The 15,502-nt window shown below is 44.1% G+C and overlaps 1 protein-coding gene across 2 annotated transcripts in view; it reads left to right on the forward strand.

Annotated features, from left to right (window-relative positions):
* The first annotated feature begins 13 nt into the window (after positions 1-13).
* The window catches only part of PIP4K2A (phosphatidylinositol-5-phosphate 4-kinase type 2 alpha), a 108,219-nt gene continuing 92,730 nt past the window's right edge, over positions 14-15,502 (forward strand). Inside the window, exon 1 of one of the 2 annotated variants that reach the window (XM_035317695.1) lies at positions 14-283. In XM_035317695.1, coding sequence (XP_035173586.1) covers positions 143-283 — 141 coding nt within the window. In that variant the 5' untranslated portion in view covers positions 14-142. The remainder of the gene's footprint in view (positions 284-15,502) is intronic. The other variant, XM_035317694.1, reaches the window with a different exon arrangement.

A 15,502-nucleotide genomic window follows, 5' to 3' on the forward strand; every position in this document is an offset into this window, starting at 1 on the left:
CCCGCCCGGCCGCGGCGCTGAGCACCGCCGCCGCTCCTCCTCGTCCTCCTCCTCCTCCTCCTCCTCGTCCTCCTCCTCCATCCCTCCTTCCATCCTTTCCTCCCTGCCTCCTTCCCTTCCTCCCGCCGGCCGCCGCCGCGCCATGGCGGCCCCCAGCACCATCGCCCCCGCCCTGGCGAGTAAAACCAAGACGAAGAAGAAGCACTTCGTGGCGCAGAAAGTGAAGTTGTTCCGGGCCAGCGACCCGCTGCTCAGCGTCCTCATGTGGGGGGTCAACCACTCGGTAAGCGGGGAGGAGGAGGAGGAGGAGGGCCGGCCGCTGTGCCCCCCCCGGCACCAACCTCACGGCCCCGGGTGGGGTCGTGTCCCCCCCCCCCGCATCGCTGCGAGGACGTGCCGCGGTGCCCCCTGCTTCCTTCCTTGGGGGGGAGGCGAGAAAAAAACCCCAAAAGCTCTGCTCTTCAAGCCGAGCTGCTCAAGTTCACAGCTGCCTCCTGTGCGGTTTGCATCGGGGGCGGTGCTGGTGGCGGTGCTGGTGGCGGTGCTGGTGGCGGTGCTGGGCATTTAAAACCAGCAGCCTGCTGAGGAGGCTGTCACATGGCCGGGCATTACGGGGCTCAGCTTTGCATCTTTAAATAGCCGCCGCGGCAGGTTGCGAGCACGGCCCCCAAAGATCACCAAAAAAAAACCCACCCGTCGGGGCCGCTGGGCCGCCAACTTGTGCCGCCTCCCTGGCGCAGTGCCGCCGCTTCCAGGTGCTGCTCGCTGCCGGGGTCAGCGAGCGGCTTCGCATCGGGCTGCGAGCCGTGTGGCAGCAGAGCAGTCCGTGGCACGAAGCCGGTTTTCCCTTTGTTTCCTGCACATCCAGACCCGTGTCTTCTTCTTTGTGTGTGGTTTAATAGCTCGGGCGCAAAGCTGGGCATCCCACAGGGGGTGGTGGGGACGTGCTGGGGGCCCCTGGGTGCCAGCAAGGCACGGAGGGCAGGAGGGAAGCGGGGCAAAGCTGAACGGTCCCCTGAGGGTGGCCCGGCGAGCCGGCAGGAGCTGGTGACGAAGGGCTTCGAGCTGTCCCTAGGTCGGCTGTAAGCAGTGACACCCTCCATCACGAACCGATAAGGAACTAGATAGCTATCTGCTCAGCAAAAAGCCCTCTGACTGTGGAAGTGCGCGGCGTGCTGCTTGCCAGAATTAGGCTTACGTGCACGAGTTTCTCTTGCTCCTGGTGGCTATTTTTTTGTACAGCTCCGAGGCAGACAGTGTCAAGGAAAGCTGGTGGAGGTGGGGCGAGGCGCTTCTGGGGTCTCCCTGGGCAGGAGCAGAGACCTGGCTGTAGTTGTTGCTACACGTGCCTGTTCTGTTCTGGAAATACCAGTGCTTTCAAAGGCTCTGCCCTCTCCAGTGCGGTGCCTAATAGCAGAGTAAATAGTGACAAACACAATAGTGTACATGACTCCTACCATCATGTGCTACCGGGGAGCGTGTAGCTGTGCCAAGTGGAAGAAGCAATAGAGGCGTGCTGCTTCGTGCATGAAAAGCTAAAAACTGCAAATTGGAATCCCTTAGCTGGGGAGGGTGGGGGCAAGGAGCAGGCTCGGGAATACAACAGACTTGGAGAAGTGCATCCCCGTGTCTGTAAGAAGGTTGTGGGATTGAGCATCTGCCGTGTGCTACAGATACTCTGGTTCCTCACCCTGCTGCAAGGCGTAATCATGAATAATACTTTGGGTCCCATGGAAAGAAAATCCCTCTAAATTAGAGTATGAAAAATAATTTGTGTCCAAATCTAAGTATCTCTTCTTAGCCAAGAACGTAGCCCTGAAGCGTTGCAGGATCCTCTGTTAGATGCTCACCCTGTTGGTTTGTAACGCCTGACGTGGCTTTGTCTGACAAGTGAAAATGAGTCTTCAGTGTGCTTGGAGGAGGCTTTGCTATCACAAATAAGAATTTCTTGCAGACAAAATACAGAGTACCTAGTGGATTCATTAGAAACAGGAATTAAGGATACTTAGGTTTCTTAGCAATATAAACAGAAACCCGTAATAAAAGGTTAGTCTAGGAAATGAGCATAATTCATAGTTTATGATGATAGTAATTAGATAAACTTAGAGCATATTATTCATCTGAAAAATCTTACTTAAGACTGCTTCTACTGCTGTGCGTAGCAATTAATGGGACAGTAACAGTCCCCGTGTCTTAAAACAGATCTGGGAGGAAGGATGCATTGAAGTGGTGCATCTGAGATGCAGTTCCCATGTTTCTGACAGAATGTGGTATACACTGCAAGGAAACACTTGGTGAAGATAAAATGTGAAAAATGGGCTTTTCTGTAGGCTTTTCAACTTAGACTGTAGGCCCATAATACTGCTATAATGTGATAGCTGAGTTTTGAAGGGATCCTTGGATTTTAAATTGAATGTGTAAAGGTGCACTGTATAAAGGGAAAGTTACAAGACCTGGTTTCTTAACTCCCCTATCCTAGAAGGAAATAAGTCTCTAAAAAGGGAGGTGTAGTGCATCAGCATCACAAAGCAATGGGGCTTATAGCAAGTGTGTGAATTCCTCATCAGGAAAAAACCGGCAGGGAGGTGCCTGTTACCTAAGGCTCTTAAAACAAGCAAAAACCTCCTCCCTCCCCAAGCTGTTAGAAAATTGTTCTGGCGGCCCAGGCTGTTGTTTCGGTAGAGAGACACCAAATGCAAAGTCCTAATTGGGAACGCAGTCAAGTTCAGTAATTTAGAAGGGCACGTGGGGGAAAGCGACATGTAAACAGTACCCAAAGATCTTAAGAAGCATGGAAATAGGCTCACATCCAGAGCAATAAATTCACTTTTTGGTGTGCTGAAATATGCTGTTGAATGAAACGTTCCACCACGTGAAAAGGAAAGCAACCCTGTCCCAGTCCGTAGGCGCGATGGTGATACTGGTGGCTGTTGTAGCATCAAAGGCTGATTGTTGGTGTGCTCAGATCTTCCGGGCATCTGCATCAGTAAGAATTGATCTTATCTTGGTCTTCTGCGTTGCATCAAAGATAATCTGGCTGCACTACTGAAACAATTGTTTAAACTCAGCAGTTAATGTGACTTAGAGCTACATTTCTAACTAGTATAATTGCAAGAAAATTTCATTTACCAGTGGCATAGTAAACAACATCCTTATTCTCACCTTCCTACTGTCACTGCTGGCAGACTTCCAGCAACTGGGGGAGGGAGCAGGAAGGTGGCACGTAAGTTTTTGTCCAATGCTTTGGGAAGTCATGCTTCCCTTCTTTCATCCCGTGCCAAAAATGGAAGACAGGCATACATACCCTGCTTTTTCTGCAGCATATTACAGTTGTCCGGGCCCAGTCATGGTGAGTCTGCTCTCTCCTGTCTTCGCTGTCTGCTTCTGTTGGAAGCTTGTTAGGAAGGCTGGGAATTTGTAGGGGACTGGGCCTAGGTCCTTCACAATATATTGCTCACAAGTATGGAATATCACAGAAGTGGATTTTTTTGTAACTAATTTTGAGGTAAAGAATGGAATGCTGGAGACCTTGCTTCTGACTGCGTTTAATGGTTAACACAGAAGAGAATGAATGCCTAATGAAGTTCTTGAGCATAATGTTGAGTTTATAGAGGGGAAAAAAAAAGCCCTCAGCCCCTAGAATCTGTAATCGCCATCTGTTTCAGGATGATTACAAGCTGATCTAAAAATTTACCAGTGCCTGACTTCACAGTGGCACTTGCTGCCTGATAAGCGAGTAAAACAATACGAATGCATGGATCAAATGCCTTTTTTTCTCCTCCAGCGTATTTACAGAGTACATCAGAAAGCGTGTACTTCCTATGGGTGGAGAATTCAACAGATAATAAACTCCAGAATCGCCTTCGGCTGGTTACACGAGGCATTGCGAAGCCTGATGCTACTGTTGCACTCTCAGCTGTAATCTGGCTTGATCTTTCTAAGAAAAGTGGAACAACAACACAAGGACAGTGTAATAAAAGGAGTGAAAGCTATGAACTCCTGTCTGCCAGTGCAGCGTCTTCACCAATATAGTTGGACGTGGGGAGAAGAAAACCAGTGTGCCAAGTAAATGCAGCTTTCCCCCTTGTGTATACTGGGATATATTTGATCACGTTAGGAAACCTTCTGTAATTCTACAGAAATACAGAATAATTAAAGCTTGGTTATGCCCTCTGGAGTAAAAACTATTGGCTTATGTTCATCATCAGTTTCTTTAAAAAAAAAAAAAAAGGCAGCACTTACTACTAGCCATGCATCTTCATAAGTTACAGGACTTGGTAACTTCTGGGTCTGTATTTTTATGTACTTTTAAATGATAGTGAGACTAGTTAAACCCTGAGGATATGGAACTATAGCGTTGATTCATGGCATCAGCTGTCAGCACAGCAGACTGGTGGGAAATTGAGAAGGGCAGGGCTGCTCATCAGTTATATTGTCAGCTGCGTTGCTAGTGTTTGTTAATGCAGAGCATCACTACTGCAAATGTGCTCCAACAGGGCTTTTTCAAAGTAAAATGCAAGTTGTTGGTTTTAGAATGAACTCCAGATTTGTAAGCGTGAGCTTGGAGGAAAACCGTCCTTATTAATTGTTTAATGGCAGTGGTGGTAGATTGCATGGGAGAAGGCTCTTTCGAAGAAGCAGGAAGCAACAACGTATTAAAAAGCATTGATTACAGCATAACAGATAATAAAGCAATTAAAACTATTTTTGAAAGTTATCTGGGCACTCAGCCCAGATGTTTGTATATAGAAGGAAGTAGAACAGGAAAAGCTATTTACTGAAAGCTTCGTTCTTTTTTGGGTGTCAAGCTCTGCGTTGCTGTAGAAATTCACTTGATAATGCTTTTGCATCTCGGTGGACAAACTCTAGTGAAAATACAAATTGCAAATGTTTACTGTGGTTGGAATAAAGGTAGTAAATGTTCTTACATGAAATAAAATTGGGAGTGATGTCTCATGTGGGTGTTCTTCTTTGAACTATTGAAAGGAAATGTACAATAGCTTCTGTTAGGGATGAGACAGGAAGAGCTGTGAACAAAAATCTCACAGCAGTCTCAAAGCTACTTTCTGTTTCTTCCCCCCTACAAAATAAGGCACTGCAAAGGCTAAGCTATTTTGCCTATAGGGTTTTGAAACTGAATTTCATTAACCGCAGCAGGGAGGGCTGGACGATGTTCAGCAGAGCAAACAGGCAACGTAAATTTGTTTTTCTGAATCAACTTTGTCATCTTATTTGAGTATCCTGCACCAGGTGCCTTAAAAGAAATTCTGTAGTGGATCATTTTAAAACTCCTTGGTCAAAAACGCAGACGCTTGCATTATGCCCATTGGCTAGAGACGGGTAGTTGTTTTTTTGAGCCCTATTCTAGAATGACAAGCTTTGTTTCGTATAACTGTCCCACCCCATTGTGCCTCTCCTGGTGAATGATCCTGGTCTCCGCTCTCCTGTGAGAACACCTTGTGATGTTCTCACTTCCATAACCTCTCTGTGTGTTATGCAGACCTTCACCAGGCCCTTGGAGTAAGATGGAACTACCTAGTATTTATTGATCTTCAGTTTAATCTTGCCTAAGCACTCAATTAGAGTTGCAGGCATGTTGGCTGAAAGGTATCTTGACTTGTTGAAAGGTTAGTCTTTGTTGAAGGATGACATTTTAAAGACTCAAAAGCAGTATGCCTTCGTCTTCATTTTCTTCTGACTTCTGGGTGATGGAGTGCTGTTGTGGAAAACAGACTCAGTGCAAATTTACTGATTTATATTTACTCCTAGGTCCTATTTCCGTGTTTTTTGGCGTCTTACACTCGATGCTTGCTGTTTAGATGTCTAACAGCTCATGGCTTCTCTTCCCTTCTCACTGACAGTGAAACACATCTTGCCTTGAAAAAGGGCTACAACAGTTTTAAGAAAATTGCTGCCTCTCTGGGATGGTAGTGACAAACCTTGGTAGCTTCCACGGACTGCCTCCAGGTGCTGTGGTGAAATGGGCTGGTTTGGAGTTGGTGGGATGGTAACTTTTTGTATGGCTTGCTCTGTGAACATCTGTTCTATGATCTTCCTGTAGAGCCTGGGTTCTACAATAAGTTAATTAGTTTTGTGCTGAGATGGCTTGATAGCAATGTTGTGAAAATTGTTTGAAGTAGCTGAATGTTGCAGTGATGGATTTCACAAACTGAAAAGAAAACATTAGCTTTATCTTCAAAGAGCAGGTCTGAATCGCTTGCAGTACAAATGCATATGGCCATATACCTTTTAGAGTACTTATTTTTCATCAGATTTGGTGAACTACCACCTTGTGTACTGAGACAAGGTAATTAGACTAATCCAGCTCTTTTGAGTGCATTTTAAGTTCCCAAGGCAACCTTAATATCGTGAACGTGGCTGTGAGTATATGCGTGGTCCTTTTAGATTCGAAGAAAAACAGGAAAAAAAGCAAATTCCTTTTTGAGGCATTATTAGAAAGCCTGTGGAGCTGCTCGGTGAGGCTGGGATTGCAGAACCACCTCGCTGCCACCTGTGCTAACTGGTTTAATCCCTCACTTTTCCCAGTGACCCTCTGGTGTCCCAGTTGCGTGCTGTACCACTTCTTGCAGGTCTCCTGTGTTTGCATCTTACCAATCGAGTCTTTGCCGCTCCAGTCTTTCTGGTTAACAAGCTCAGCCATATCTGCTTTTCCCGATCAGTAATTACCCAGCCCCAAACTAATAATCCAGCAGAACTGATATGCTCTGAATTTTTGGATGGACCGCAGCTCACTGGAGTTCATCATCCAGCCATGCAGATGGCTGTGCCAGCACAAAAAATGGGGAAAAGCAGAGAAGGTGGGGCAAAACAGCTTCTTTGCAAGGAAGTGCCAGTTTATACTAGCATAAAGTTAGTCACACCACAACCCCTGTAACACCTGAAGCAGGCAAATGAGGGCTGCTGGGCTTGTTTCTTCTTTTTCTGGTATTATTCTGATCCAGTGGTGACTTCTTTTGGGGAGATGCACTGGAGGAGAAACTAATATAAGAAGAACTAATAGCGTAGGGTGTTTTTTTTTATATATATGGCAGAATAAGCCATATCTACAAGTGTCATCCCAGCTGAAGAGGAGCTTCAAACACTGGGGGTAGGGGAGGGAAGAGGCTGGCATGATGTGCTACAAGGTGTGTTTCTATGGCTGCTCAGGACAGTTAGAGGGACTGTGTTAGCTCTGGTTTGCGCTCTTCAGCCGATGAGTGGTTTCCTGTCAGCAATTTCATTTCACATTTGGAGTTGAACTGTTGCCCCTGTAAAAAATAAAAATAAAAAATACTTGAGTGCTCTTAGAGCGGAGGCCTTTCCAGTTATTTTAACCTTTTGAAATAGGCGCATATTTTGTAAGAGGCACAGCTCCCTGTTACACCTGCCAGCTTCCTGTCCTTTCTTCCTCCATGGCCTTGAGGAGGATGCTAAAACATTTAACCTTTTAGTTTGCGTATCCGGGTAGAAGATGGATGCCTTCAGAAGGGTTGCAGTGGCTTCCTGGGGGCTGCAGCTTTTGAAGTTGTTCCTAAATATAAGTGACAACATTTGGAAGACCACCTAAACGATATTTCTTGAGTCTTGCCTTAAAGGTTCTCCTGTAGAATACCAAGCCTGTGGTTACAGCAGTCAGTGACTTTTTCTGGAGGGGAGAGAGGAAAATACCCAACTTGGTTAGCGTGAGACCAGTCAGAAGAAAACAGCTTAATAAGAATTTTATTATACCGAGCTGAAACCGAGCAATATCTGATTAGCTTGGTGCCAAGCCTCACTAATTCTGTTACCAAACTAGTAATTACGCTGTGGTGCCCTTCGTCTGCGGGAGGCATGTCCTGGTGCGGGGTAGGCTCAAAGCTGTTCTGCGGAGTTGAGTTCTTGCTCTGATCCTGTTGCCCAGCGCATTGTAGATCCCTGCTAGATCATTTAGGTACCCAAACATTGTTTAGCTACTGGCTGCGTTTCTGTTTGTTCTGCATACTGTTTTTCTCTCCCAGTGCTGCAAGCTGTCTGTGGTTAGAGGGGATTTATTGGTATTCTGCTGTAGCATGGGCTCATGGGCTGGGTCCTGGGTGATGATGGCAGAAAGCTTCCTGGGGGAGCTCAGTGTTCATTAGGTATGCAATTGTCAGGGCACTTTATATTGTGCGAATCTGACATAGTATAGTTGCATATAGCTGAGCAAAAATCAGATTTGCATAACAAAAGCAGGGTTGCTAAATTCTATGCTTCTTGCTTCAGTCTTTCTAACTTTCTGTATTTTGGGCTAAATCTTTGGCCACTTCTGAAAGACCAAATTGTAAAATAACAAAAACTGAGAGGGTAATTGGATGAGGAATGGGATTTTTTTTTAAGACTTTGAAGTTGTGGTCCTAATAAATCCTTTTTTGTAAATGCCTAGTGGTGAGCAAGGCTACTTTTTGGCTTCTGTATAATTTTGCGAACAGCAGAACAAGCACTTGCATTCAGGCTACTGGTTCTAAAACTTCTAACTCTTCAATAAATATCCCCCTTTTCATGAAGTATTGTGTGATTTTCTTCCGCGAATGATAAAAAAAAAAAAATCAAATCCTGTCCAGGTAAATTCCTTCTCTGGAGTTTCTGCTTGTCGTGTGCTGTTCTGTTTCTAGGGGTTTTCTGGGCCTTTCCTAATTGTGAAAGAAAATCATGTCATCTATTCCTGACTTGCTTAAGAAGCCTATATAAAGATGTACAACTTCAGTTTCTAAGATGGTATGCAAATCAGTTCTCGATGTGTAAGATGTATAGACTGTCTGCTACAAGAAGTGACAGCATTTAAAAGCTTGCACTTGAAATTAAATTTTTACGGTAAGGCTTCTAAGAGGAAGTCCTTATCAAACCTATTTTCAGTTGGCTATTCAAAAGACTTAGTTGTATTTCTGGGAAAGGTAGTGGCCAAAAACATGCTGACTTCACTGGAAAAGCCCATACCCAGCCTCCTCCTCCTCAGCCACCACAGACTTCCCATGGAGGCTGAAGAGATGACTCACAGGGACAGCAGCTGGTGGCTCCTGTGGATGGGGCTTGCTGCTCCTGATGCTGCTTTGTACCCCTCTGGTGATGGTAAGGTCGGGGGAGAGCTGAAGAGATTCTCTGGCCTAGAAGTGCTTTCTGGGCTTGAGCAGAATGAGATCGGATCGGTGAGTTTTTGGTCTGACTCACACTGCACTTGCAATCCGTGGAAAGCAAGCCTGCCTGCTGCTCTTGCACAGTGGGCAGGACCAAATTAACAAAAAAAAAAAAAAAAAAAAAAAAAAACACTTTCTGGATATTACCACTTGTCTTCTATAAACTGGGGGGAAAAATAATTTACAGGAACAAAATCTTGGTATGTTAACACGCACACACACAAAGCCTCGTGGCCCCTGTTCTCAGAAGCCTTTGCCCATTCCTATAGGTGTCTGAGTTCCTGATGTAGCAGTTTCCCCAGCTGTTATTTTGGTCTTCAGCTGATTCAACAATGCTGCTTTCTCTTTCCTACCTACAGCTGCAGACAGTTGTAGCTGGTTATTTCATTGGAATGAGCTATGCCCTCGGGCTGTGTTGGCTTGGGGATGTTAATAGGGTTCAGATGTCTCTTGGCTAGCAGAGTCCCGCACTCTTCCCTCTTCAGCGCTCCACTGCTGCATGTCAAAGCAAAACAGTATCAAGATCTTGGAGTGCTCAATGCCTTTTTCCTCATGGGAATAGGAAGGATTTTTCCTTTTCTGCCACTTTTTTGTCCCCCAGGTACAGCAGTCACCTGTGTTTAGTAGATAGGTTGGACTTGCAGATGAAATTATTTGGAAAGAGTTAATGTGGGAGACTAATTTAACTCATTTCTGACATGGCAAGCACAAAAATACTAACATAGGCTCTTTAAATGAAGGATATAGATTTAGTTGCATGTTCTTCAAGATGAAAGTTGTATAGCCACTTACCTGGACAAGTTTTTTTCACTGCAACAACTTCCCTGCTTTTCTTTACCTGTTGCTGAAAACCAATTCAAATGCTGATGCTAGCTGATCTCTTGGAAGAAATTTAATACCACATCTTCAGGTAGGTGGAACAAGTAACAGGACTGAGTTAGTAAAGCATCAAGCTACGTGTTCTCCATTATTTACCATTACTTTCCTAGCTGACAAGTTCGTCTGAGCTCAGAATTAGCTTTTGTCAGATTCCTGCCAGCTGTTTGGCCTTCTCCTTTATTTGATAGACTAAGGAATTGAACCCTAACTTATTTTTTATGTTCATTTCTCCAAGTATGTTGAAGTTTTGGCAGCTTAATAACTTCATTCTACAAATACTTTGAAGAAAGCGTTAAGTTTTGCACGTACTATCATAAAGATTCCTCGAGAACCTTGCCATCCCTAGAACAGCACTGGTAATCAGGCAAAGTGTATAAGGAAAGAACCTAGGATCTAATCTTAACAAGTAAAGAAGGAAAATGTGCTGTTAGAAATGGAAGTCTTGTTTGACTCTTATGAAAAAAGTCATTTAAACTGTTAAAGTGAGCTGGCCCTGTAAACAATTAGGGAAAGGGGAAAAACCTTACTGTAACTGCAGTTTACTTGCCCAAAAAGCATGTTTCTGGACTTCTGGGAAGTCTGTTCAGGTATTCCATAAATACCAATGTTAACTTTTGAAGGCTAGGCAGAGTTCCTACACAACATGGGCTTGATGGTCCAGATTCTGCCACAGCTGCCTTCTCCCACAGCTTTCTATCCTGCATTTTATTTGTGTTAGGATTGACACGCTGATTAGAGGCTGATCAGTCCGTAATACCCACGCCCCAAGCATGCAATTCTCCTGACGCAAACTTCCTCCACTATTTCCCTGCTAACTCATGTATTTATGAAATGTTGATGAAAACTTTCCCATTTTTATAATCCTGTTTCACCGAACAGAAAAAGATTGTCTCAGAATGAAGCTTGATATTATATCTTGCTTTCCAGGCACCACAGTGAATATCCAGGGCTTTGTGCTGTGCTTCTGGTGCACCCCATTTTTCTTACCAAGCTCAAATATGGGCTGATGGCATTTGCCCAGGTAGTCATTTTTTTTCCCTCTCTTTGTGTGCTTGATGTGCCAAATGTTTTATTTAAAGTTCTACAGGCTGTAACTGTATAGGTTAGTTATATATAGGCTGTAACCATATATACTTAGCTGATGAAAATGATCTCTTGCTTGCTGAAATGCGTTCAGTTCAGGAAGGCTAAACCTGCCCTACAGCTGTTGATGCACTTGTGCCATAGTCTGTTGGTACGATTTGTGCCAAACTTCTGGATCAGGCTTCTGTAAGAGAAGTGTTTTTAAAACTACTGCCAGTATTGGCCAAGTTTTCAGATGTATACAGCAGCCTAGAGCTCAGGGTAGGGTGGACAGGAGCATGCAGACTCACCTCCCGTGTTGGACGTGGTTTGGGAGCTGTGTTGCTGCAGTGGCTCTTCACAACTAAAGCTTCAGCGATTATTTATTTTTTTACAGTAACCCTGACAAACCAGGAACAGAAATGCTTGCCTTTTAGACTCCTTGAGCATAAAATAAACAATGTGCTGTGAGTCACAGCACTGCCACTGCATAACTGAGGGCAGCTTGCAATTTTCTGTTCCTTCTTTTTTAGAAACGAACTAGTCAAAAGAGTGATATTGGTGAATTTTGCTGTGCCTTCCAGGACAGAACAGCTGACTTTCTGCCTGATTAACCTACCACTTTGTGAAGTGTTTCCTGAAGCCTTGATCCAGTCCATTTACATATATTTGCCCCTCTCCGAGCAGGCAGCTCTGCAGCTGTTCTGGAAAGGAAAGGTGTGTTAGGTGACACTGTGCTAGATAAGCAACCAAACCCAGTGGAGATCTCCCCACCTAGGCAGGTCATACTGGCTCGGGTTCAGGGCAGTGAAATCCACTCTGAAGTGTACAAGGTGATTAATTAGATGCTTTAGGTAGATGTGTTGAGTTTTTGGATTAAAGATTGCATCAAAGCTGAGTTAAGCTAACAATACAAATTCTCCATAGCATCGTTAATCATCTTTAACTATCCAGGCTATGATTGCAGAATAGTTGCATTGCTTTATTGGAAATATAAAATATTTCCTGTGTGAATATAAACAATTTACATAACAGTGACATTTTCCTTGTCATTTAACTCCAGTGCTGTGAAACTGAAGGCATTTAATTAATCTTGTTAACTTTGCATGGTGATTTACTAATGAACTGCTTCAATTATTTATCTTTTTTTTTCTCCAAGGAGTGCTTAAGTTCAGGAAGCACAAAATAACTAACCTGAAGCCAGTAAAGCTGCAGTGCAATCACTTTGCTCCAAGAGACTTCCAGCTGCTTAAAACTGGCACTGCATCTCCCCTGTCCCTGTTGGGAAGGGGAGAGGGCATAACCTAGGGTGGAGGAGCTGCGTTTGGGGCCTTGTGCTTTGGGACAGTCGTGCTTCTCCAATTTCTGGCTAAGATGTGCAATAAAAGCATGGTTTTGTAGTCCTGGTGAGCCAAAGTGAGAGGAAAGGGTTGGTACCAGCTAAAACCCAGCACTGTCATCTCAGCGGTGCCCCATGGAAAATTAACTTTGTGTGGGGGGAGCAGGGAGGACAAGGATGTGATGTGAGTTGTTTTAATCTAAAATAACTACCAAAATTACTTAATTCTCCTCGTGGCCTTTTTAAGCACTGGTGGTAGCAATTAGTGGGCGGGAGAACATGCTGAGAGTTGGGCTGTTACTCCTTTCTGCAGAAGGTTTTTTCTTCGCTGCAAATGCCAACCAAACTGAAATGTAGAGGAAATGGAGGTGCAGTCTCTTATTTTTAAACTGGAGTACAGACAGTCCAAATCCATAGTAACTTTTTTTGGATCTTGGAAACATTTCTGTTTGTACCAGTGAGAGACACCAACACCAAGCCTAAGGCTACTGTTGAACCTAGAAGTTAATGTGTTAGACTTCGTCCATCTTAGAATTTGGCATTTAATGCTGTGTGGGGTTTTTTTGTTTGTTTGTTTTCAGCAAGTAGTACAGAAACCTTTGCCTGTTCTCCAGCATCCTTGTCCAGAAATTGGAAAATGCTTCTGTTTTTTCAGGTCGTCCTCTGATATGAAACTTCTTCCTGACATTATGTAATGAAGTCTTCAGTACAGAAAAGAAACAGTATACTTTCTCCATGCTTATAGGATCTCTTGCCTTCTAGTTTTGAATGTGCATTGCTTCCATTTCTGTGCCTGTCCCCCTTTCTGTCTGTGACTATCATAGTAAATCCCTCCTCTGAGGACAGTTTATGCTTAAGCTGAGGAGCAATTTGCCAGACCACCAAATAGCTTGCTTGCATCTACGTGTGCTGTGAGAATCTGAGCATATATAGGAGTCTTGGAGTGGGTAACTTTAACTTGTGGTTCAGCTGTGATACATTGCTTCACTTTTACCTCCTTCCAGCAGTAAGAATTGTTGCTTTTAGCCCTATTTTTTTCCCACCCTTAACTTACTGTTAACTTGACTGTTAAATAATTCAGCAGGAAAAAACCTTTTGAAAGGAGTTACTTCTAGGGAAACAAGTAATTATTTTCTCTTGGGTTCTGGCAAGTAGCAGTGCCGAAGGCATGGGCAGGATTGCCCCATGGGCTGCAAGGAGTGAGTGGCTGCAGTCTGGTCTGTCCCACTTGGAGCAGGTGCTTGGCTCAGGGTCGTGTGTCCCTTCAGCCTTGTTCTTTGAGATTTTAACTTCACTCATATTGTACTTGAAAAATCTCATAGCAGTATTACTTTGTAGTTGTCTCAAGCAAGCATGTGTAATGTACATGGGCAAAAAATGCAAGAGGACTCTGAAATGACATTTTTCTGTGAAGTTGCCATGCATTACTATGTGCTTTATAACTAGCTTACTGAAAACTTTATCTATTACTGTCCAACACATTTTAAGATGTATTTTTGAGACTCTTAAATCTCTTTTCTCTGCCACTCCAACAAAAGACATGCTTCAAATTCGAGAGACTTCTCTCCTGAGAGAGCTGCTGGTAGCTAGCCTTTTCTTAGGCAGTCTTTGTACTAAACCACATCCAGTCAGTACAAGTCACGTCCGATCAGCAGCACTACCTGTGGTATAAGGTAAAGGGATGAATGATTCTGGCCAAGCCCTTCCCTGCTGCATCTGGTTTTAATAACAGGAGGCCCAGTGCCTCCTGCTTAGTTTGTGCTGGCTCTAGTATTTGTCTGATCATCCAGTAAATCAATTCAGCTTGCTAAAACACCAGAAACCAATCTGGCAAAAAGTCTTTTTTTTTTTTTTTTTTTTTTTTCCTTCTTGCTTTTCCTAGGATCATAGATTGGACCAGCTTGCCTTCTTATACAATGGGGTTAGTGGAGAGGGGAGCAGGGGAAGGAAGGCTGCTCCTGCTTGCCAAGTGGCAAGCTGTGTAATTCAGCTCAGCCATGAAGCAAAAGGCTGCAACACCACAGCCTAAGCTGATCTAACTGCTGGCTGCTGCTCAGGTCAGTCTCCACTAACCGAGCTCAACAAAAGGCATGTCAAATGCCAGGGGGTAGGAGTGCGGGATCCAGCGCTCACGCTGGCTTAGACGGACATGGAGCTGCAGCCAGAGCAGTGGATGAACAAAATGAACTCTGTAGTACTGTGTTGTACAGTAAACTCTTCTGAGTTTGTTGTTCTTCTGATGATGAATTGGTCTGACAATGAGCATTTTCAATTTCTTACTCTCTTAGGCTTCCATACGTCAGATCTGATACTTGGCAATACTTAAGGTGCTAGTGTGCTTTCAACACCAGATTTCAGGCTGTGCATGAGTTATGATGCATCTGCTTTGTGCAAGTGTTCTAGCTCTTCCTTTTTTAGTGACAGCAAGCCCTACTTTGGGCCTGAGGAATCTTCAGAGCTGAAGTAACTCTGAATAAGTCTTGTGCATTGAATACTGCTAAAGTATTCAGGACCAGGATGCTGCTTTTTGTTGTGTGGTTTTTGTTTGTTTTTGTTTGTTTGATTTTTTTGCTGCTAACTTTTCTACTGTTCTTAAAAGAGCTATATGAGTCATGGCTGTCTACCTTTAAGAGTATTTTGTATCCTGGGTATTCTCTGATAGCTTAAATCAGTAATATACTGTCGTCTGAAGGTGTCCAGAAAGAATCATGGCTGCATGCGTGTGCAGATATTCTTGGGAGTTGTAATACTCCTCACTATTTTTGGGACACATACAAGCTACCTTAACTCATTTTGATGATGTATTGTAAAGACTTTGTTATTGTGACTGCTTTCCATGCTTCTTCCCCAATCATCATTTTCCACACAATGCTATTGCGAGAGCTATCTGTTGCTGCATGCCCTGACTCTGCTGAGCAGTGAACATAAGTGAGGCTTTTGAACCAGGAATTTTGATGCTTGGCTCTAGCATACTTGTATAAAACACTGGCCAATGCTTGAACTTTAGCTTTGTCTCCATAGATCATGTTTCCTATATGGATTCAAATCTTGGTGCTAGCTATGGTTTGTGCAT

Source organism: Oxyura jamaicensis, chromosome 2, assembly GCF_011077185.1.
Source record: "Oxyura jamaicensis isolate SHBP4307 breed ruddy duck chromosome 2, BPBGC_Ojam_1.0, whole genome shotgun sequence".
Classification (NCBI taxonomy): Eukaryota; Metazoa; Chordata; class Aves; order Anseriformes; family Anatidae; genus Oxyura; species Oxyura jamaicensis.